The 22,974-nt window shown below is 37.6% G+C and overlaps 1 protein-coding gene across 1 annotated transcript in view; it reads left to right on the forward strand.

Moving 5' to 3' along the window:
- Positions 1 to 22,974, forward strand: part of abcb7 (ATP binding cassette subfamily B member 7) — a 38,767-nt gene that overhangs the window by 5,841 nt on the left and 9,952 nt on the right. The window contains exons 5-12 of the mRNA XM_088432213.1: positions 5,856 to 5,988; positions 9,131 to 9,399; positions 10,015 to 10,103; positions 12,001 to 12,088; positions 17,689 to 17,863; positions 18,361 to 18,518; positions 21,223 to 21,386; positions 21,493 to 21,622. Coding sequence (XP_088288339.1) covers positions 5,856 to 5,988; positions 9,131 to 9,399; positions 10,015 to 10,103; positions 12,001 to 12,088; positions 17,689 to 17,863; positions 18,361 to 18,518; positions 21,223 to 21,386; positions 21,493 to 21,622 — 1,206 coding nt within the window. The remainder of the gene's footprint in view (positions 1 to 5,855; positions 5,989 to 9,130; positions 9,400 to 10,014; positions 10,104 to 12,000; positions 12,089 to 17,688; positions 17,864 to 18,360; positions 18,519 to 21,222; positions 21,387 to 21,492; positions 21,623 to 22,974) is intronic.

The raw sequence follows: 22,974 nt of genomic DNA on the forward strand, positions 1-22,974 counted from the left end.
GCCAGTTACTGTTGCAGGTTCCAGCAGCTCGTATTAGCTGAGGTTGTTACGGCATTATTTTCAATAAAGGAATTGAGCGGACTGAGCCACTGTCCGAGTCCATCCTTGTTCACACACAGGGATAATAAGTAAAATTGAGATGTTATGATGTCTCCAGCTGATTGAATTTAGAGTGGCAAGGCTTGTGCGCTGGTTCGAGAACACGAAAAGGTCTTCCGTTTGACTCCTTCATTAATTGTGGTCTTTTGGCATATGAATAAAAAAACATAATAATCTTGGCGGATCACGGATGTTGCTTAACTTCGGGCGTCTATGGCAAAATGAAATCAAGCCGAGTCGCGAGGAAAAGGAAAACCAACTTCTTGGAGCGCATTCAACGTTATACTGGCGCAGTGTTCACTGACCGCTCACAATGTGGGAAATCTGAAACACATACCATAACCCGCAATAAATACGCAATAGCTTGTGGATATGAGCTGGATATAACATGGAAAATACCAAGGGTTGACCCTAAAACTAATGGTTTTTCCTTGGGCTGCACAATTGATTGAATTTTAATTGCGATCACATTGGCTACCTCGATTAATTAAGCTGATCCTTGGCGATATTAACGTTTAAAAAGTTGGCTATACGTACATATCAAATCAAACACGTTGTCATCCTACCACCAGGGGGCAATGTTTCCCACATGTTTGCATGACAAAAGCCTCTGATTTTCTCGTCCTAATATATTATTTACCAGTGTGAAATGGCATTGAGTTTCTAACCCGATTCCGAATATATACAGTGCTAGCTGTCAATTGAGACGCAAAATTGGAATAATTTTAGTTTGTAATGACCAAAAATGACATTGTGACTGCTAATTGATTAAAATGTGCTTAAAAGTAAATAATGTGCTTGCTTCTAAATAGGCTTCCTTTTTTTTCATCGGTTTACACTCAGCAAGTAAGTTAGCTGTGTTGCCCTGTGTGCCAGGTTTTTGCAATGTTTTGGATGAATTTCTTTCAATTATTTACTTTTAGATTTATTTTATTATTTTTATGTATTTATTATTATTATTTGTAAGTATCAAGCTTTGAAGCCTTGTTTATATACTGCTTGCTTAAAAGAAGGACAATAAGTATGACCAAACATGATGCATAATTGTGATTATTATTTTATATATACTGTACAGTGTATGTGCCATACTGTTGGTTGGACCAATAAGTGTGGGAGACAGTCTAAATACACATTTTTTTTTATAAGAATTAAATGATAAAATTTTCTTTGTGCTATTCAAAGATTTGTCTGTATCATGCCTGAACCAAAAACAATGAGATGAAAAGCAAAGACCAAGACAAAAAAAAGGCCATGAAAATAACTGATGTCCACTACAGTGGGCACAAATTAATAGCTTGTGTTTCAGGAGGACATGCTGCATTGATATCTCTTTTTATTCAAACTATTCGTTTTGGCCTTGTGCTTTGTTTTGTGAAAAGATGCAAAATGTGAACCTTGCTTAGTGAATATGAAAATGAATCGAGTCCTTGGCTCTGCACAAGTATGTTGGAACCGCTTTGTGCAATCTGAAATAATTCCAATCCTTAGAAAGCAGATATTGCCCTAGTTGCGGGCTCTCTTACATTCTGATGCACACGTTTTTATTTCTACACTCCGAAGGTGAGCCACCTTGGTGACTGTACTTGCAATGTTTATGTTAGGTGAAACTGTGTGCACATCAAACTAAATATTTTCTTGATTTTCAACTGTGTATTGCCTTACTGGAAGTTGAATAGTGTTTCTGAGCTTTAAAATCACCCAGCGCAAGGCATTACAGTAAAAGCTTGCTTTCTGCTCATAAAAAGCTTTGCAGTTAAAAATTCAAGGTTGGAGCTAAAGTGCTACCCGACACACCCGCCGCATCCTTGCAGAGTAGCTGCATTACTTCTGTGTGCACTCAAATACAAACATGGAAACGAATGGTTTTATTTTTGCCATGTAATTTTCTTGAGAGACATTTTGTGTGGGCAAAGAGGTATTCATTGCTTTTTTTTGGATAATTTTGTGATGCAATTTTACTATAATTCATTGGAACTTAGGTTTTGTCAGACTTAGGGCTAGAAGATTAAAAAAAAAAGTAAATTTTAATTTTCTCCAAACATTCTCAACGATAATTGAAGTTTAATTAAACTAAAACATGTATTTGAAACTGTGATTTATTTTTAACAAAACCCATGGAAAATATTGAAGACTGATTTGAAATCATTTTAAACGTCAACTTAACATTCATAGCTTTTGCATCATTCACTGATTGGTATGGACCATTTCTTTTGCCATTTTTAGCAGTAAAAAGTAAATATTTTATTTGTAATTAATTGATTACTTCTCTTTCATTTACGAATAATGCCTTTAAAAAAAAAAAAAATTCTACATGCTCTCAACTGAAAATGACATCATCTGTGCTCAAGAGTCAGGTAACGACCAATCGTGGCTCACATGTTGTTTATGTGACATTCACGAACCGTGGTCAGAGGCTGCTGCCTCCGCGGCCTGACCACGGATAAGCGGAAGACAATAGATGGATTGATTAATGCAGGCATGTCCAAATCCAGTCCTCGAGGGCCGCCTACCCTGCATGTTTTGGAGGTTTTTGGCCTCCTACCACACCTGATTCAAATGATCAGCTCATCAGCAAGCTCAGCGGAAGCCTGACAACGTGCGTTCTCAAGAATGCGTTCTTATAGACCAACAGTATGTTTTAAAAATCCTCGTAGGTCTAGTTATCATGAAATTATATTACGTGGGGGTTGGCACTTCCCTGGGGGCGGCCATGTTTGTTAGAGTTATGGACAACAGTAAATGCAGCACGTGCAGCAAATCCTGCTGTTCATAATGAAAAAAGGCCTAAATCCTACACACTATCACTTTAAAGGCGTTGTAATTGAAGATATTTATGAGTTTTTTTTTTTCCTTCAACCACTCAACTTGTTCAGTGGCATCAGTTCTGTCCATACATATGAAGGTTAGATTTATTAACACCCACAAAAAAATTGAAAAATGGTATGGTCTGTCTTTGTAGTCTGTCACATTATATTAACACTGTAAAACATAGCCATTAACTGGTCTCTACCGCCACCTACTGTCCTAAGTTGAAATGTGTCAACAAAGAATTTTCTGTTTGCTTACATAGTTTGACCGCCGCTTTAATGGAATGTAGCAAAAATTGCAGGGAAATCAATGTAATAAATCCTATTAAAATGTACCTCAAAATTGTAATTAAAATGGTTTTATATGGTCCAAAATTCGAGAAGGAATTTTTTTTGTACACACAATCTCGTACGTACGTCCAGCTGCAATCACATAGAAATGTCAGAATTGTTATATTTTGAGATTTTACATGTTTTAACCATCTGCTGGAAATTTCAGATCCCCATTGTTTTTTTTTTCCTCATCGATTCTATTATGTTATCATAAAATAATCCAAGGAAATTCCATAATTTTTAACAATGCCACAAGGTTTAAATTGATTCCCTGCTTTGATGCAAGTCACCCCAATCGTCCCTATTCGTCTACTTGAAATGGAAGCATCATCTGTGTGCGGTCCGTTTTTCAATCAGCCGAATTATAATTAATTGACCCAATATCTGTGGTGACATATCAGAAGGTACAGATTGACATGGTTCAGCAGAGTGCCTACATTTTTCAATCTCATAAAGAGTGAGTAGATTACATGAGGCGGTGTTTAGAAGCCATGTGATAATAAGATCTGCTTGTGGTTGCAAGTGTTTTTTATTTTTTATTTTTTGAGCGTGACAGCCAAGACATCTATTGGCAGAATATAATACCCATGTCAAGCGTATAAATTGGCTTTCTCCATACTGTACATGATATATTTAGCAATGTGTATAAATGCGTCTACTGTGTATGGCTGGGTACGTGTATTTAGTTTATTTTGTTTACTGATATTCATGTGCAGCATTTTACTCGCAAGAAACCAAGGCAGAAACGAAAGTGTCTCGCCGCCTTTGTTCCCGTGTTCTCTGCACGCCCTAATGTGTCACAAAGTGCTCAGGTTGACTCGCACATCTGTCCCCGTGCTTTTAATTAGCCCTAATACCCAATTCACTTCCATTAGCTGAAAATACCAGCCAGCACAGGAGCACCAGCAGATAGTTAGGGGCCGTTCACAGGCATACGCCCCCAGTGATTTATTTTTTTTATTTTTTTTATTTTTTAAAGCCAAGGACCCCAAATCACAAAGCATTTTCAGTTGTAAGAGGGGAAAAAAAAAAGACTTAAAACAATGTGCTTTGCCATCAGTGCCTGATTTATTAAATTTTGGAACTTTATTTCTAGTTAAATCTCTTCAACTATTAGGAAATAAAAAGATCGAACACACAAAAAGAACAGAAAATGCAACTTAATTATGAATGTGAGTTTGTGCATGGAAAAATAACGATCAATATAAAGTGTCCTCTTTTGGAGTTCAGCGTTGAGAGCTGTTCCCAAAACAAGCCAATAACTGAGTTTTAAATAAGGTTATCAAATGATTGATAGGTGGTGCTGGTTAGCACCATTCTGGTATGGGGGAGGATTATGAGATACTAAAATTAGTAACCTACTGAATATGGAATTCGATTTATGAATTTAAGATTATTAGATTAGAAATATTCACATAATTTTTTACATTCATGCTCTTTTTAAAACTTTCAAATGTTACACACTCCCATTTCAGAACCATTGACAATAAAATTGGCCTAGTTTGTAAAAACGAGCATTTAAATCTTTATTTAACATCACACTGGCAATGAGGATGGAATGCAAGTCTCCCATTTTGTTAAAATAAAAAAAAAACGTTAAGAGTTAATTATGAATTTAATCGATTCAAATTTTGTAGTTAAATCTGCATTCACCTTCTAAACAGTAAATATTTCCGAATTTTTTCTTCTATATGAAAGCATACTAATTAATATTGTTGAATAAAATTTACAAACATCTGTTTATTTATTGTCTTTTATTTTAGCTAGGGCTGCACGATTTTGACCAAAATAATAATCACAATTATTTTGATCAATATTGGTATCATGATTATTAATTAATGATTAATCATCATGTTAAGTCTATTTATTGTCCTTTTTTTAAAACAAGCAGTATATAAACAAGGCTACAAGGCTTGATACTTACAAATAGTAATAATAAAACTAAAATAAATAAATAAAAAAATAATAATGAAAACAAACCAATGAAAAAAAAGCCTTTTTAGAACCAAGCACAGTATTTACTTTTAAGCAAATTTAGCAGTCAAAATGTCATTTCCGGTCATTTCAAACCAAATTTATTCCAATTTTTTGCCTCAAATGACATCTAGCGTTGTACATATTAGGAATCGGGTGAGAAACTCAATGCCATTTCACACTGGTAGGGTGAGAAAAGCAGACACTATTGTCACGCAAACATGTGGGAAACATTGCCCCCTGGTGGTAGAATTACAAAGTATGAGCGTGCACACTTGACAGCCATGTTCGAGGAGGAATTTTTGTCGTAACGGGAAAAAAATGGCGTAAAGAGGGGACGAAAAGACACCGCTGTCGACATCATTAATGTGAAAAAAAAAAAAGCAAGAAAGGAACGTCGTAATCCGGGGTTCCACCGTATAATTATATATACTTGTTCTTTTGTCCATTCACTGTCTGTAGTTTTTGTCATGAATGACTCGACCACTCTGGAAATTCGATGATACATACATCTCAATGGGTTTGTTGTACAAAAAAAAATAAAAAATCTACTTAGTACCACAGAAGTATTATTTTTTATTTGTCATATTCCAATGGGTTTTTCAGACTCTTACCCCCCTTCCTCTCTCTCCGCCTTCCCAGATCACCAATGTGACTGTGCCCTTCATGTTTAAGTATGCAGTGGACGAGCTTAACCAGATGTCGGGACACATGCTGAACCTGAACGATGCGGCAAGCACTGTGGCTACCATGGCAACGGCCATGCTGATTGGCTGTGAGTTCCAGACTTTTGTTGCACTAGCAGGTGCCGTGCTCATCAGAGGGGGACTGTGGGACTGCCTATTATCTCCAGGCTGACCTTTCCCCGCACACTCACATCAATGCCGCTGCACAATCCCGCCTTATTCTCGTTTTATTTACATTATTTGCTCTGTTATAGATTTGAGTTCACCGATTTTGATCCTGACAAGTTTTCAGGGTGTTAATTGTTCCTCTCAAGGTGAAAAGGGAGCCATTAATATTTTTCTAAAGCAGGCATTTTGATTTGGCTTATATTGCGTTCCTGACTAAGGCCAGGTATGTTTCTTTTATTTCTGCTTAACCATTGTACTCCTCGTTTCTCATTGCCTGAATATCCCATGTGCACAAAACGGAAGTCAAAGGTGACCTCCAGCAGGAAGTTCATTTCTTATTAGAGTTTGTATTTTTTTTCCTATTAGGTGCGAATGAAAAGCATAAATACATAGGGGAAAATAGGGACCTGATACCTTACTGTAAAGTCTCCGTGTCTGAGTGAGATCAGCTTGGATACACTCAGCCCGTTCACCACTTATTTTAATGAGCCCACTTAGGGCATGGTGAATAATTGGAGCACAAGAACAGGACTCCAGACAGGATGAAATAGGATGACAAGGAAGAATGTTCAAGACACTGTTCTAGAATGGAATTGTATTCTTTGCACCCTTTCCGCGATGCTCCAGGCCTGTCCGTGTCTGTGGCGGGGTGTGTAATTTGGCTGAAATGGTAGCCCGGTGCTCATCCTACCTTGTCAGATGTGGACACATTGTTCATTTGATGAGCATTCCTATTTAACGCCACATTACTGCCCCATGAAGAGCGGCAGACAGAGCAATTATTACCTTACTCTGGTCACATAAAACAAGCTATGTATTCACAAAATGGCCTCAAGAAGACCAGGTGTCATTCAAAACTCAGAATGATATAAATTTGTGACTGACCTTAGCTTCTTTTGTAACTGCTGGAATGAATACTTGATAATCCTATAGCTACGGAATTTGAATGTTCTCAATTTTTCTCACTCAGGCAACTGTGACATTGAGCTTACAAGTTTTTTGATACAAAACTAATTACTAGCAGACAAATAACACCACCTGCTCTACACATCTTTGACGTCTTTCAGTTGCCAATTCTAGCGAGGTCTAATGTAAAATTTCTAGTACGCGTCTAATATGATTTCAAAGGTGTCCCTGGAACCATAGTTCTTTAACACATTCTCTGCCAGCCAACTAAAAACAGATAATTGACGTCCATTTTCATCAGTGGCAGTAAATGAGTTAAAAGCCTTAAATTTGACTTGGCAGAATGAAAGCCATGATTATTTAAAAAAAAAAAAAAAAAAAAAAAATCAATAAATCAAGAATTTAAGGTCAATAGAATGTTAAATATTATATAGATGATGCAACTGTTGTGATTAGGGCCCGGCTGCTATAGGTTTCATTTTTTTGGCTGATAACAATGCTGATATTTAACAGGAAAAAAATGCTAATTAATGATTTATCAACCAATTTATTTCATTATAAAATGTTATGATGAGCAATATTAAATTTGTTTGATCCCAATGCATTTCAGTAGGTTTCAATCATATTTATTCCCTCGCAAATACAGCAACAGTATTCAACAACAGAAAACTTTATTAAAAAAAAATACTATGTACTATGTATTTTATGATTTATTTATTTAATTTACCTTGAATTTAATTTTTGTCTGAAGTAGTGACACCAAGGTCACAACTTCCTTGCATTGTTCACCTAATCATTGCTTGCAAATAAAGAGATAGCTTTGTTTTGAATTACAGACCCACAGAAGGAACTTAACACATTTCATTGTATACTGTATATTTAAGGATATACGGTATATGGTTTTAGTTAGGACTTGTATGTAATAAATAATGACACCAGTCTTACTTATATAGAATTTTTTAAATGGTTAAGTACATAAAGGTAAAAAATTAAAATAATTGGCAAATATCGACCATTTGACCATTGTTTGTAGGGCCATAATTGGCCATATTATTCGTCTGGCTGATTACCGGTAATTGTCTTTTTCAGTTACCATATTTCTCTTAGTACTATACATGTTGAGTTTGTTTTTTTTTAAACTTCAATTTGGTTGAATTTGACAAAAACACAATTATAATTCTACCCCTGACTTTAGGGGTTACATAGAATCATGGCTGTCCAATTAAAACACATAGTGTGTGTTATTAAAATGATGAAAAATCAGTACTTTTAGAGGGATTTCTACATCGTATATCGAATAACATACTGTTGCGGTTAATGAGGGGAAGGGGTGGGAAGGAAACGAGACAAGTGCGAGGCAATGTGCGCGTGGACGCAATTGCTGAAACTAATGTTGCAACAATAAAATGATTTGAAGCTTTAATGCATTATTTTTTGACACAGCTGAATATTAATTTGTCAAAAAACCCTAAAAGTCATCATCACTTGCTGACACACCAAATAGCTACTCCCATTTAACTCACCAGTTTGTTTAAACATCCACGTTACTCTTCAATTGGTAGTCATCTCTGACCCATCCATTTTGTTTGAAATGGTCTTCGGAAATGATTTGCTGATCATCTTACTTGGGATATTATTCTAAACTTTCCTTACCCAAGTCATGGCTGTTTTGAGTGTGGAATGTTACCCCGTGCTGTTTCTCTCCCCCCACCTGCCGACATCCATACCACCTTGTTCAAGCACACGTTCACAGGCTGAAGGAGACGAATCAAGCCATCTTTTCATTTTCATAATGCATCAAAGTCCGTCGAAAAAATTGAACCACGCAGCCTCAATGTCAACAACAATTAGGCGGTGCAATTGCAATTTGTGATGACGGTACACATTCAGATACTGCCATATTCTACTATCACTGCACCATGTATTATTGCTGTATTGCGTAACAATGGCTAGAAATGACAGAAATAAAAATCATGCCATTTTTAAACCGTGTCCTAATTTTTCTGCAGCAAAAATATACTCTGACTGAATTGTATCCTTTTACTGTAGCTCTGAGAATATGACAAGCGTAGGTTCTTTTGATAAAACCCATCCTTGTTTCATTTTGAGCCTCCCTGCTTTTCAGCATGTAATTGCCTGTGTCCTGCCCTGTCCCAGATGGTTTGTCACGGGCCTGCGCAGCCCTCTTCAACGAGCTTCGGAACATGGTTTTCGGCAAAGTGGCCCAGAGCTCTATCCGACGCATCGCCAAGAACGTCTTCCTCCACTTGCACAATCTGGACCTGGGCTTCCATCTCAGCCGCCAGACGGGAGCACTATCCAAGGCCATCGACCGTGGCACCCGAGGCATCTCATTTGTCCTCAGCGCCCTCATCTTCAATCTGGGTCCCACTGTCTTTGAGATGGGACTAGTGAGTGCCATCCTGGTAAGATTTGTTTTGAGATCTTTCTCTGAAAAAGCAAAAAAAAAAACAAACAAAACAAACAAACAAACAAAAACGCTCACTGTGTTTGTTCTTTGTGCGGTTTCAGTACTAGGCACCTTTTATCACCTTGGCATACTTCGCAGCAGAACGTCCGGATATTAATTCCGGGATGTCTCATTTTCCTGAAATGAATGCCCGTTTTCTTTGGGTGGGCAACCAGGAGCCCATTAGCATCGATGTAGAATCCCCAAGCTTTGTTGCAGCCTAATGTCCTCCTGGAGTGTATGCCTGCCTACACACACATGCACACTGGCACTAAAAACCTGCTCGTCTATAGCTTTGCCTTATTATTCCACCCTGGACCATAATGTCAGCTTGGATGTAATGAGGACAGACTTCATTGCCCGCATAGCTAAAGCATTAGCACGATTAGTTCTTGTCATTTCCCCGTCGTTTGTAACGCCCTATTTGGTCTCGAAGTGGCCACAAACTCACTTTTGACGCAAGCACTGGAGCGTGGTGCTCGGATGTGCTTGCTTGACTTTACTTTTATGTGGGCCCTTAAGCTGCGATTGATAAAAACACGTTTTCCCTACCTGCTTTTGTCCTGTGCAGTTCTATAAGTGTGGTGGAGCATTCACGGCAGTGGCCTTGGGAACATTATCCATGTACACCCTTTTCACTGTCCTCATGACGCAGTGGAGGTAACTTTTTGCACTTTTTTCAATGAATGACAATGAATTTTAAAACTGTTTTCATATATAAGGCGCACCGCATTATACAGCGCATAGAATAGAAGGTACAGTAGCGACTGGGGTTGCGTTCTGCAACCCATGTCCACTAGATGGAGCTGCACGAAATGGAGTGTCATCAGAACAATCAGGGAAGTCAATCAAACTTTATTAATAGAATATAAACCTGCGTGCTCACAACTCAGTTCACTCCCAAATTAATAAATGGCTCTAAATACCTTTACGTTACTCCTATATAGACTATTTAAATCAATGGCAAGACAAATCAAGAGTTTAAAAGAGTACAATTATGATTCAATTAAATAAATAAATTCTTTTTGATCAATTTGCAACCAAAAACCTTAAAATATATTGTTTTGTTTTTTTAAAAAGGTTTCTGGATTTATTTGACAAAAATCATACTTTCTTTTACAAAAAATTGTGGTTTTTGCGCCTTGTCCCCAAATTGCTTTTGCCATATTGCCTGTTGCCAAATTGCTTCAAAATTGGAGCATATATAGCTTAAGAAAATTGCAAACCAGTGTTATAAAAATTTGAGTTGTAAAAAATACATTTATGATTAAATGGTAGAGACTAAATGGAAGAATTTACCTAGCTATCAATTTATTTTTAATTTTTTTACAAATCTTTTGAGGTGTTTGGCTCATAATGAAAGTACTAAAGTAATGAATTACTTGTTGTAATTAAGTACTAAACTGATTACCAAGATCATTAACTGCTGTATTATTCTAATCTAAGTATTATTAAAGTAATCAATTGCTGTTTAATGTGATTAGGTACTGAAATACTGACACAATCAATTACTTTAAGATTACTTAGATAGTACAGTACTAAAAGGAACTAATTACCTTAGTTGCCTAAGTAACACATTCATCAATTTATTCAGTGCTTAATTACAGTATTTTTTGTTCTATAAACCGCGACTTTTTCCTCAAGATTTGAGCCCTGCGGTTCATATGTCTAAATTGAAAAAGAGAATGTATACATTTTTGAGTAAATTTGTGACGTGTAAATTTTATATACAGTACATAGTATATATGATTTTATTCATGTATTTATGATTGTATACTGCATATGAATTATGTGCAATGTGTTTTTATGTTCACTTAAATAATCTATTAAACAAATAGAGATAAAAAAAAGATGCTATTGAAGTTTTGATTTAGATTTTGTTCGGTTTTTAATACCTGCGGATTATAGTCCAGTGTGTTTTATCCATGACAAAAATATTTTTTTTGCTAATATTTTGCTGCTGCGGCTTATGTACTGGTGCGGCTTATAGTTTAGCATCAGACATTTTTAGACCTTCAATAGCCAAGCATTTGGAAAAAAATAAATAAAATAAAATACCTGGGATTTAATGTCTGGACTCTTAAAAAAAAAAAAAGGAAAAAAATATGTCTTTGTGATTGAATGAGGTTTTTTTTATAGCTACATTGTTGTTGCATACTGAAATTGATCACATTTACTCAAGACGCCATGTAACAACCAATCACGGCTCAGCCTCGGAATGTCGCATGAATAAACCTAAAAAAAAAACAGGTGAGCTGTTATCCGAGCCTTGAATATGTGATGTTATTTTCAGTTGAGAGCAACTGGTAAAAACACGTCTTTTTAAACGAATTAATTGTACTTGAAAAATAACTTAACAAATTCACAGGATACATTTTTTCTGCATTTTTACGAAATAAATTTCGTATCTCCTTAAATGTGCTGGTTTATAAATTTACACTGAATTTATAGACTATATATATATTTATCATATATGTGTATATATATATATATATATATATATATATTATTTAGCAATTAAATAGCTAAAAAGGGCTCATTTGCTTTCTTTGCACAGAACTCGTTTCCGCATAGAAATGAACAAAGCTGACAACGAAGCAGGCAACGCCGCTATCGACTCGCTCCTTAACTATGAGACTGTTAAGGTGAGATCGCATACTTATACCCACACACCTCTACACTTCTACCCCTATTTTCACTTCCTCCTCATTGCACCCCTCCTCCCTTCATTTTTCTTTCCCGTCTTCTTCGGCTCACTTGCGCCAGGTTCCCTGACGAGTGCTTCCCTGGTCAGATCAATTTTTTTTTTAACAATGTCATTTTTCAATGGCATAAAACATATATACGTGTGTATATATATATATATATATATATATATATATATATATATATATATATATATATATAAGGGCTGCAACGGTAGGCTTTTTCTCTAAATGTATTGACTGTAATTTTGTTCAGTCATGAACCCCCGACTATAAATAAGATTATAAAAATTGTATAAGTATACAAGTATATATATATATATATATATATATATATATATATATATATATATATATATATATATATATGTATATATATATATATCCCGGTATGTCTGTCTGTCTGTCTGTCTATATCTATCTATCTATCTATCTATCTATCTATCTATCTATCTATCTATCTATCTATCTATCTATCTATCTATCTATCTATCTATCTATCTATCTATCTATCTATCTATCTATCTATCTATCTATCTATCTATCTATCTATCTATCTATCTATCTATCTATCTATCTATCTCCATCCATCCATCCATCTATCTATCTTGAATATATGGTATGAATCTAAAAAATATACTAGGCCTGTCACATTTCATTCAAGGTGTAGGTCAGCCTAAAAGCAATTGAAGCTCTTCGCATATAATCACATGATTGGTCTCGAAGCCAAAATATTGATTGCTGACTACCCAACAAGTCAATATTTTTTCATAATATCTGCATCTGACTGTAATTGTTCAGCGATTATCATATAGTGACACTCTACTAGCGCTGTTTAAACCAGTGGAAATTGTATCTGTTGGTGAACAAAAAGGGCACTCACGTTCTTCTTAAATCATTATTATTATTTTTGTTTTGTTTCTGCAAACATTTGCTTATGGGGTCCTTGGAAAATTTGCTTTGTAAAAGGGGTCCCCGACTCCAAAAGGTTTTGACAACCCCTGGTTTGAATCGACGCCACAAAAATATTTTGATAATAATATGCTCTAAGTCGCCCCATTGGTTTAAAAATTGTATTAAGATTAATATTGTGCTCACAAAATGCGAATTAAACAACAAAATCCATCATTTTTATATGTGTCAGTGTTTGGCCATTTTGCCACTGGCTGTCCACTAAAAATTACATCACAGTTGCTCAGGGGAGCTCAGCTCCAGAAAGTTGAGCCATGATTGGTCGATTTTTCAGCCCGAAGGAACTGATGTCATTTTCAGTCAACAGCAAAGTGGCCACCCCCTTAGCTGGATGAAAACAGGTGGATTTTGCTGCTCAATTCATAGTCCACAAAAAAAAAATATTAGTCATATTTGGGGGTTGACTACCCCTTTAAATAGGGGTTACTCAAGTACAAATCTTAAAAGGGCAAGCTCCATTTATGGAGGTCGCTCTATATATGTGATAATACTGAAATACTCAAAAGGTCTCATTTAAAACCGAAAACTATACTATTTCTATTTTTTAAATAGATTACAATAATATTTGAATATACTAAAAAAAAAAAAAAAAAGACCTAAAGGCAATACATAGTGTTATACACTTTTTTTTGGGAACATTTCATGCTATGAGCACAAGTAATGTCATCAATTCTCTAGACTCTGTTTTCTGTGTGGATGTCATGCACTTAGCTCCATTATGAGCCTTTTTTTGTATCTTTGTAGTATTTTGTATGTTTCGGAAACACACAAACAAATGACCTCTCAAGCAGGCTCCAAAACATTTTTGTTTATCACTCCGGATATATTTTGGCTCCAATGTAATTTCCTTTGCTGTTATTTTACATTCTGTTTTTCTTTTTACATTTTGTTCCGTGTTATTTTTCATATCATCTGTGTCAATGTGGCCGAATTTAGCATCACTCTGTGCTGTGAGTGCATATGTAATTAGATCTCCGCCCACTCAGAAATCCGTTCCACTTTCACAAAGGGCTCCATGAGAAACCTGAACATGGTGCTTTTCCTTGCGCTGATTCTGTTTGTTCTTCATGTGCTACATTTTCCTCTTTCACTCTGCCCCCACCACCGCACCCCCCGCTGCACCAGCAGGTCCCCTGCCTTTGCCTATATTCCAATCTTCGGCATGTCCGTCACTACACAGTCGGTAGCTAAAGAAGCAAATCGCCCACTTTGCCAGAGCAGAAAAACAATAGCGCTACTAAACAAATGCAATGTTTGTCAGTTAGCGGCTAATTGCCGCTGAAGTGGAGGAGGAAGCTTGTTATGGTTGGGGTTTTATTTGCTGCGTTTAAGCAATGTGCTTGGAGCAGATTCATGAGGCTTTTCCCTGAAGTGATAGCTGTTTGTCTTAATCAAAATTAGTGCTGCTCTTGTGATTCAGCACTTAAGAGGTTCTCCGTGGGGAGGCGTTAAGATGCCATCCATGGATGTATAGCGAGAGTTTGACAGGAATAATTGGATGCTGTATGCTTCTTTCACAACTTGCAAGTCATAGCTTTACTTTAGGGTTGCAGCTATCAAGTACAGTGGGCCCCCGTGTTACGAACTTCATCCGTTCAGCTGCTAGGCTCGTAACTCGAATTCGCCGTATGACGGGCAGTTCAAACCTATATTAATTAGTGAAGGCGTGCAACGCGTGCAAAAACCTTAGGTAAAAACATCACGACTTTATACATGTATTAAAAATTAGTAACATAATCTACTGTACAGTTAAATTAAATAACATAAATATACAAAGGAAAAATGACATTTACCTTTGGGGCGACGTGACTTGAGCTGGGTGGAGGCGGAGGGGAGCAGAGACGAACCGCAGAATTTATTTATTTATTTTCTTAAACGAGAAAATATCACTGGTGATTTCCTTCTCTTTAATCCATAATAGAAGAAGCCCCTCCATTTTGTTGTTGACCGAGGTCCGTCCCCTGTCAAGGAAAGTCTTGCCCTTCGAAAACTTTCTTGCTTTCATAGCTTCCTTGTTATTGAGAATTGTAGCGATTGTCGAGCGGTTACAGCCATACTCACTAGCAAGGTTAACTATGCGTGCGCCTCCTTCGTATTTTTTTATTATCTCCTGCTTTGTTTCTATTGTCATCATCCTCTTACTTCTTCCTTTACCGCCACTTGCAATTTTAGAAGCCATGTCTAACAGATAAAGTTTGCAAAGTCTTCACAACACACTGACCAGCTCGTGCCATCAAACTAGATGAGGGCATTCAGCCAATAGAATATCGGCATTTCTGTGATTGACGTGACGCCGGCCAATAGCATATCCGCATCTCCGTGACTGAGACTGTGACTGTGACCTTAATCGACCAATAGCATATCGGCATCTCTGTGACTGAGACCATGACTGAGACCGCGACTGTGACCTTAATCGACCAATAGCATATCAGCATTTCCGGGACATGCTAGAAAAGTAGTTTTTGTTGATGCAGCAAAGCGAAAAAAATAGTGCAGACACACTGACCGGCATGTTGGATGGTTCGTAAGACTAAAGGTTTGTGCATAAGAGGGGGACAAAAAACCGCCGAGGTCCACGTCGTAAGATGAAAAATACGTAAAACAGGGGGTTCGTAATCCGGGGGCCCACTGTATTTTGGGGATTCAGAAAGTTATAAATATGTATATTGTCAGAATAATTGTAAAAATGGTGATTGTACATTTGCTACAATCAATATAACTACTTGCAATGAAGAAATGCTTTGCCGTGACAATGGATGCCCTGCTTGCGATGAAACAATGTTTGCTATGAGAAGGTTGCCGTGAGAAGGTTGCTGTCTCGAACTTCGCCGTGGGGTGGATAGCCCTGACCAGCCTGCTCAAGCTTAACCACTGACAGATATTGCTTCATGTGTTACCTACAAAATATCTTGCAGAATGTTTTGACACACAGAATGCTTGGCCACACATGTATTAATCACACACACACACATAAATATCTATATGTATATATTGCTTTGCAAAAAACGATAAACACAATAAGACCATATTTCCACTACACATAGCGGGGGTTCTTGCAAACTGCCAGTAATTGTCTCTGGTATGCCCTATTTTGCTCTGTGTAACCCGGATTTTTTTTTCCTCCATCAAAATGAATGTTTAAGAACCTCCAGCCCGGAGATTTGCCAAGTCTTTCTGATTCGCGTTTGCGTGTAACATGCTTAAATGAGAGATTTGCGTCATCACTCTTCTCTTTTTCCCGCCAAAGACCCAGAAACCGGTTACGCCAGCGGCGGAAACTGATTGGACACATCAGATGCAGATGTTCCTTCTGATTGGACAGAATTTGGCGACACGACTCCCATTACAGGGATTGCCAACACCATAACAGGTGTTATATGAGTTATATTAGAGCGGTGGTTCTTGACCTTGTTGAAGGTATCGAACCCCGCAAATTTCTTGCGCACATTCTCTGAACCTTTTCAAGTTTTAAAGTTTTTTTACACTACTAAATGCAAGTGAAAATACTTTTATGGACACACACAATCACTCTCACACACACACACTGTGTGGCTTAACCTCTGTTGAACCCCAGACTGACTCACCGAACCCCAAGGCTTTGATCGAACCTAAGTTAAAACCGCTGTATTAGAGTTATTGTGTGAAGACTTGACTTGCTACTCCAGACGCATTTTTCAACCGATTCCCACCGTAAATCAAAAATTATCACCAGGTGTGCCTCTTTTTTTTCTCATACCAAAAATTCAGCTTTCCCCAAATTCCACATTTTTCAACCACATTCCCTATTCATTCCCAAGAAGAAATTACATTCCCAATTATTTATTTAGTATTTGTTTGTGTCACATTAACCCTTACACATTTACATGGGTCCAATTTGAAATTCAAAACATTCAGCTCATTCAGTTTACCTTGAGAGCCATTTTTTGACATGCCCATAAGGTTCCCATAAGAAACATACTTTATTAGGGCATATGGTTATTCTCCACTATTCACTTGTTCCTCAACATTACTTGACCAACTCAACAATTTTCAGAACATCTAAGCCATTTTATTTATTAATCTGTCAAAAAAAAACTACAAAGCCCAGAATGTAACATAATATCCACATATTCACTTCCAGTATTGGCCAATTCTAACCATTCCTAATTCAACATATTCAGCCCATTCAAATTCGTCCATATCATTCCACACGCTTCGATGTTTTTTCATTTAACCTTTCAGCCCTCACACACAATTTCAGAATTCTGGCTTCACATATCTTTATTTTTATCTGTCTATACATTTTATGCTGTTTCTATCCTGATTTTCATTTCAGCGCTGAGGGTATGAAGATACAGACATGAAGTGTTTTCGAGGCCAGGCCAATTGAGACCCAGAACAAATGCATCTTTGATGTGGGCCGTGCTAAGCTGTCTGTCTGTTTGACACTGCACTCTACGGTTCCTTAACCTCCAACCCCGGCCACATTTTGTGCTTCTCCCGTCGTTCCTCAACATACGCGTTGTTTTCATCACAAATCCCTGAGTTGTCTCATTTTTACCACCATCTCTTTGTGTTTCTCACACCAGTACTTCAACAACGAGAAGTATGAAGCCCAAAGGTACGACGGCTTCCTGAAAACCTACGAATCGTCCTCATTAAAAACCACGTCCTCGCTCGCAATGCTCAACTTTGGCCAGAGCGCCATCTTCAGCGTCGGCCTCACCGGAATCATGTTGCTGGCAAGCAAAGGCATTGCAGCAGGTGTGTAAGGCCACAGCGATTGCCACCATAGTTTTTACATTATAATATTTTTGCACCAGCATCAAATCTCGTTACTCTCGCCGTCCTAAGTTCATGTCCACTTTGCACATTTAGACAGTTGACCACTCATACTCAAATACAACTGTTCTAGTCTTTAATTAAGCTACCATGCATGCTTCTGAAGTGTGTGGGCAGAAATCGAAATATCCAATGGAAACCCACGCAAGCACTGGGAGAATATACAGCGAGCAAACTTTTTAGGTGCAGAAAATAGGGTAAAACAAATCATTGTAGTGAAAAGCTATTTACAATTTATTGCACATAATACTGCATATGCATTGCATCGTGAAATACAGGCACGAAATACAAGTGTAAGAATAGTTTATCCTGTTTTGTGAAATGTAAAAAAAGAAGTCATTTTTTTTTCCATGTGTTAATAATCGTTATGAGAAAAAGATGATATATATCATGTATGTTTTTGGTTCTGCGACGTGTAGGTACGATGACGGTGGGCGACCTGGTGATGGTGAACGGTCTGCTCTTTCAGCTCTCCCTCCCTCTCAATTTCCTGGGCACGGTGTACAGAGAGACGCGGCAGGCTCTTATAGACATGAACACGCTTTTCACGCTGCTCAGCGTTGACACAAAGATCAAGGTAACTTCAGTGGAAGCTTGACATGAATTGCTTCACATTGCCGAGTTCATTCACAAGAAGATTTGGCGTCTACCCCCTTTGTTATTCTGACAAGGTTTTAACTTTTATGCAATTAAACTAAATACTGTATAGAAAAGGCTGGAGATATGTGATGAAAGAGAATGTTTAAAATCGCTTTTTTCTTGACTTCTTCAGTCATTGCTATTATTATTTTTAATCCATTAATTCTATTTCTATACAGCTTATCCTCATGAAGGTCACAGTTTTTCATAATAGAGTCAAATTAATTCACATGTGAGGACAATTTTAAGGCTTTAATGAACCTAACATTCATGCTTTCTGGAATGTGGGCGGAAGCACATTCTGGATTTTGAACGTAGCATCAAAAATTGGAGGCAAATGTGCAAACCAGTCATTCATTGTGCTACCTTAATTTTTCCAACAAGTGTTTATTTGAATGCAAGCATAACAAAAAGTAATATTGTGTTTTAGATAGTGAATACTGTACATGATTGTGTGTACTTGCTAGTAATGTTCTACTCTTCGAGGTTTAAAATGATGAATTCGATTTAAATTATCCAGCTCAAATTCTCACTTTTAGCAATAATCTATTGAATTGATTTGTTATGGTAAATTGGAAGAACTTTAATAAATTCTTACTGTCTGCCTTTATGACCTTTTTTTTTAAAATCTAAATAGGCACCCTTTAGTTCATTCACTATGAGTCCTGTAAAAATTGATCTCTCTAGTCTCTATAGGCACCATTGTTAGCGAACAGAATAAATATCCTCTCGCACAATGGCAGGTTGTCAGCTGTGTACTTTAAGTATCGCATTTTTGTTCTAAGATTTGACATATAGCGTCAAGTAAAATAACTCATTCACTGCCCGTCCAGTAAAACTTGATCTTTGACATCTAAAGCCATCAATGGCAATGAATTAGTGAATAAAATTAATAAAATTATCATTTTGCCTGTTTGTGCGGCCTACAAGTAGGCACAGTTGAAAGGTGCTAGATTAGACATGGGCAGTCTACACCCAGGGTAGTCTCACAGAGAGCCGCGGTTATATTAGCGGCACCCGGAAGTCTAATTAGAGCGAAGCCTGTCGCTGACCAAACATGATAAATGTCAAAGTTTACACTTGAAATTCCAATTTATGACAAATCTAGGTAAGAGATTTACAATGCTCCGGTGCAGCGCTGCTCTTTCCTCTTCTTCCTTCTCGTCTACCGAACAGCTTCTTTGAGTTTCATGAGGGAGACCGGCACTCCTACAAGACATGCGATTGGCTCCCGACGCAATCATCCACCAATGAGGGCAAGAGTTCTAATCTTCGGCCCAGGAGCTGTATTTACTCCTGCTACTTTGTGGTTTTTCGCTTATCACGACGGGGGGTTATGGGTCCCCTTTTAGCCGTGAAAAATGAGGGATTACTGGAGTTCATTTTCTTTTGAAATTAAAGCACATTGTTTTTTAGATATACTACATTTCTTTCTTTCTTATGGGGTGGATTACCAAAACACTTCATCCGGCTGCTCCTGGTTTTCTTTTTTTTTAAATTTTAGAATCTTTTGTGGCCCTCGAATCAAAAAGTTTACCCACCCCTGTGCTAGATGAACTTCGCCAATGGCCTTCAAAATTTGCCTCAGATAGGGTGTAAAAAACCCGTAACCCCTTTCCCGCTTGCCTTTCACGTCATGTTGCGAGTGCACTTAAAATACATAGTCAAATGTTTACTGTTTAAGCACTGCCACCCAGATTTGATTTGAACAAACACGCCCTTTGTTTCTCCCGTCAAAGTGGCCGTCACTTATTTTTAGGAGACGTCCTGACAGCCCATCTCGCTCCAGAAGAGTCCACTTAAGTGCAAATGTGTGTCTGCTGCCTGGCACTCTGAGCGCTATTGAGGTGTCCGGCCTGTAATTGCAGCAGTAATAATGATTCTTATTTTTTTACCCCCCACTCATCAGTAATGCTCTCATTTGTGATTCCCCGGAGAATGGCGCAGCCCGGCAAGCCATTTTCCACTCGCCGCATTATGCATTCTTTTCAGCATTTTGCATTATGTACTTAAAATAATCTGCCCCACCCATTTAACTACTTCTAATAAATTATTTTGCCTTTTCTGCACGTGGGAGTGGTTGAAGTTGAAATCTGTTTGTGTTAGTGGACTGTGAGTTGTTTGTATTAATTGGCAGAGCTGTCATTCATGTTGCATTCGCAATTCGTAGACAAGGTTTTTCAACTTATAAGAAGTCAGGATGAGAGTTCTATTCTCAGCCTTAGCTACAAGCTTTTGGGGTGATTATGTTGCTATTAGTTTGCGCAGAGCAGGCTTTCAGTCTGGGCGTAAGGACAGGGCTTTATTGGCTACTGACCTTAGCTTTATATCAATGTGATCCTGAGAGCTGAGCCCATTGTGTACCTAAGGTTTTTATGCGTATTGATCAGCCAGTCATCATGAAGAGTGAAGATGAAGGATCTGGCTTTTTTTATTTTATTTTAAAGTACCACTTAAATCCTCTTCTGATTTTCTTTCTTCTTCACTATTATCTGTCTTTACAAAGTGTTCCATCCATCACGTTGCATAAAGTATATTTATCCTACCATCATAACCGGCTGGCCTTGTATGTCTGTGGTTTTATTCTGATCTTTTTTTTCCGTTTCATCATCAGTCAACTTTATTTTTCTTTTTTCCTGCAGGAGAAGGATCTAGCCCCACCTTTAAGCATCACACCACAAGAGGCTACTATTCGTTTTGAGGATGTGTACTTTGAATACCTGGAAGGCCAAAAAATCCTGAATGGGGTGACCTTCGAGGTACCTGCTGGGAAGAAGGTGGCCATAGTTGGTGGCAGTGGCTCCGGGTAAGTCACCAGGAATACATTCCTCTCAGAAAGGTAGCACAAATGTACATGACGGTCTCCATCTGGAGCCCGTAAGTCCTGCTGATGATAATTGGTCTGCTTTCAGGAAGAGCACAATTGTGCGGCTGTTGTTCCGTTTCTACGAGCCCCAACGAGGGAACATCTACATCGGTGGGCAAAACATCAGAGACGTCAGCCTTGAGAGCTTGAGGAGGGCTTTGGGGGTTGTACCACAGGTCTGAGATACAGTACGAAACGACTGTATGATTTACCATCACTACACGTAAAGATGAAGTCCAGTCAAAAGTGTTCTTTACAAATAATCATTCTACCCGGCCGCACAATCCAAACATGGCATTTAAAAAGGGGAAAGAAAAAAAAAAATTGAGTGTGTAGTATCAAATAACTTTTTTTTTACTCATTTCAGAGGGTGGCAATTTTCTCACTTGCTATTGACTGAAAATGACATCACAGTTGCTCAGTGTTCAGCTATTGAACATCACGACCAAAGTCGTTAAACAGCTGAGCCACGATTGGTCGTTACCTGAGAAACTGTGGTATCATTTTGAGTAAGTGACAAAATGGCCGCGCCCTGAGATCAATAAAAATTATTATTAGTGTGTCGATTTTTTTTTTTTTTTAATTCCTCTGAGGGCCGCATACAGACGAAAGAAAAGACATAAAGGCCACGCTTTTTTCAAAAAAAAAAAAAATATATATATATATATATATATATATATATATATATATATATATATATTTACACACACACAGACACACACTCACATTACCTTTTTGAACATGGAAAAAAATAAATCATTCAAGCAGTCACACTGACTATATAAAGATTGATATCAATATGGTATTGTGAGTGCTACTTATATATAATATAAATGTATACAATTAAATAACAATAAATAAAAAATACAGAAAGGATTTATTTACCTTTGCGTGACATGACGAGCTTCTCATGGCCATATTCCATAGTGAGGGTAGCCTAGCTTAGCCTTTTCCTATTTCTTGATTATCTCTATCTTCTTCTCTCTTTAACATCACTAGCGATCTCTGGACCCATGGCTAACCAATTCAAGTTTGAATCAAGCACTAAAATGCACTATAAATACATTTTTGTAAGCACTCACTTGCGAACAAAGCTTTAATGTTCCGCCATTTCGGAAACCGTGGCGCCGACCAATAGCAGACCAGCACTCTCGTGACGAAAGTGGTGACGCGTGTATAGACGTATGATCGCGGAGCGACTCGCAGTCACGCATGCACACTGACTGCCATGTTTTTTGTCGTAACGTAAAAAAAATGGCGTAAAGGGTGTACAAAAATGGTTGCGTTCCACGTCATTAGCTGAAAAAAAACGTAACACAAGGACATCGTAGACCGGGGGTCCACTGTATTAGGTAAGCATAGAAGAGAATAGAACACATAATTGTGAAGAACCTGTTTGACTTGACTTCTCCTTTTAAAGTTTTCTGCACACTCGTTAAAAGTAGTTTTCAATCTTTTCTTTGTTAACATTCAACACCAGCATGTTAAATGAGTTCAATTCCATTTAGCTTTCCCTGCAATGTCTTCA

The sequence above is a fragment of the Hippichthys cyanospilos genome, chromosome 13 (assembly GCF_059441005.1).
Source record: "Hippichthys cyanospilos isolate Australia breed blue-spotted pipefish chromosome 13, RoL_Hcya_1.0, whole genome shotgun sequence".
NCBI classification, from domain to species: domain Eukaryota; kingdom Metazoa; phylum Chordata; class Actinopteri; order Syngnathiformes; family Syngnathidae; genus Hippichthys; species Hippichthys cyanospilos.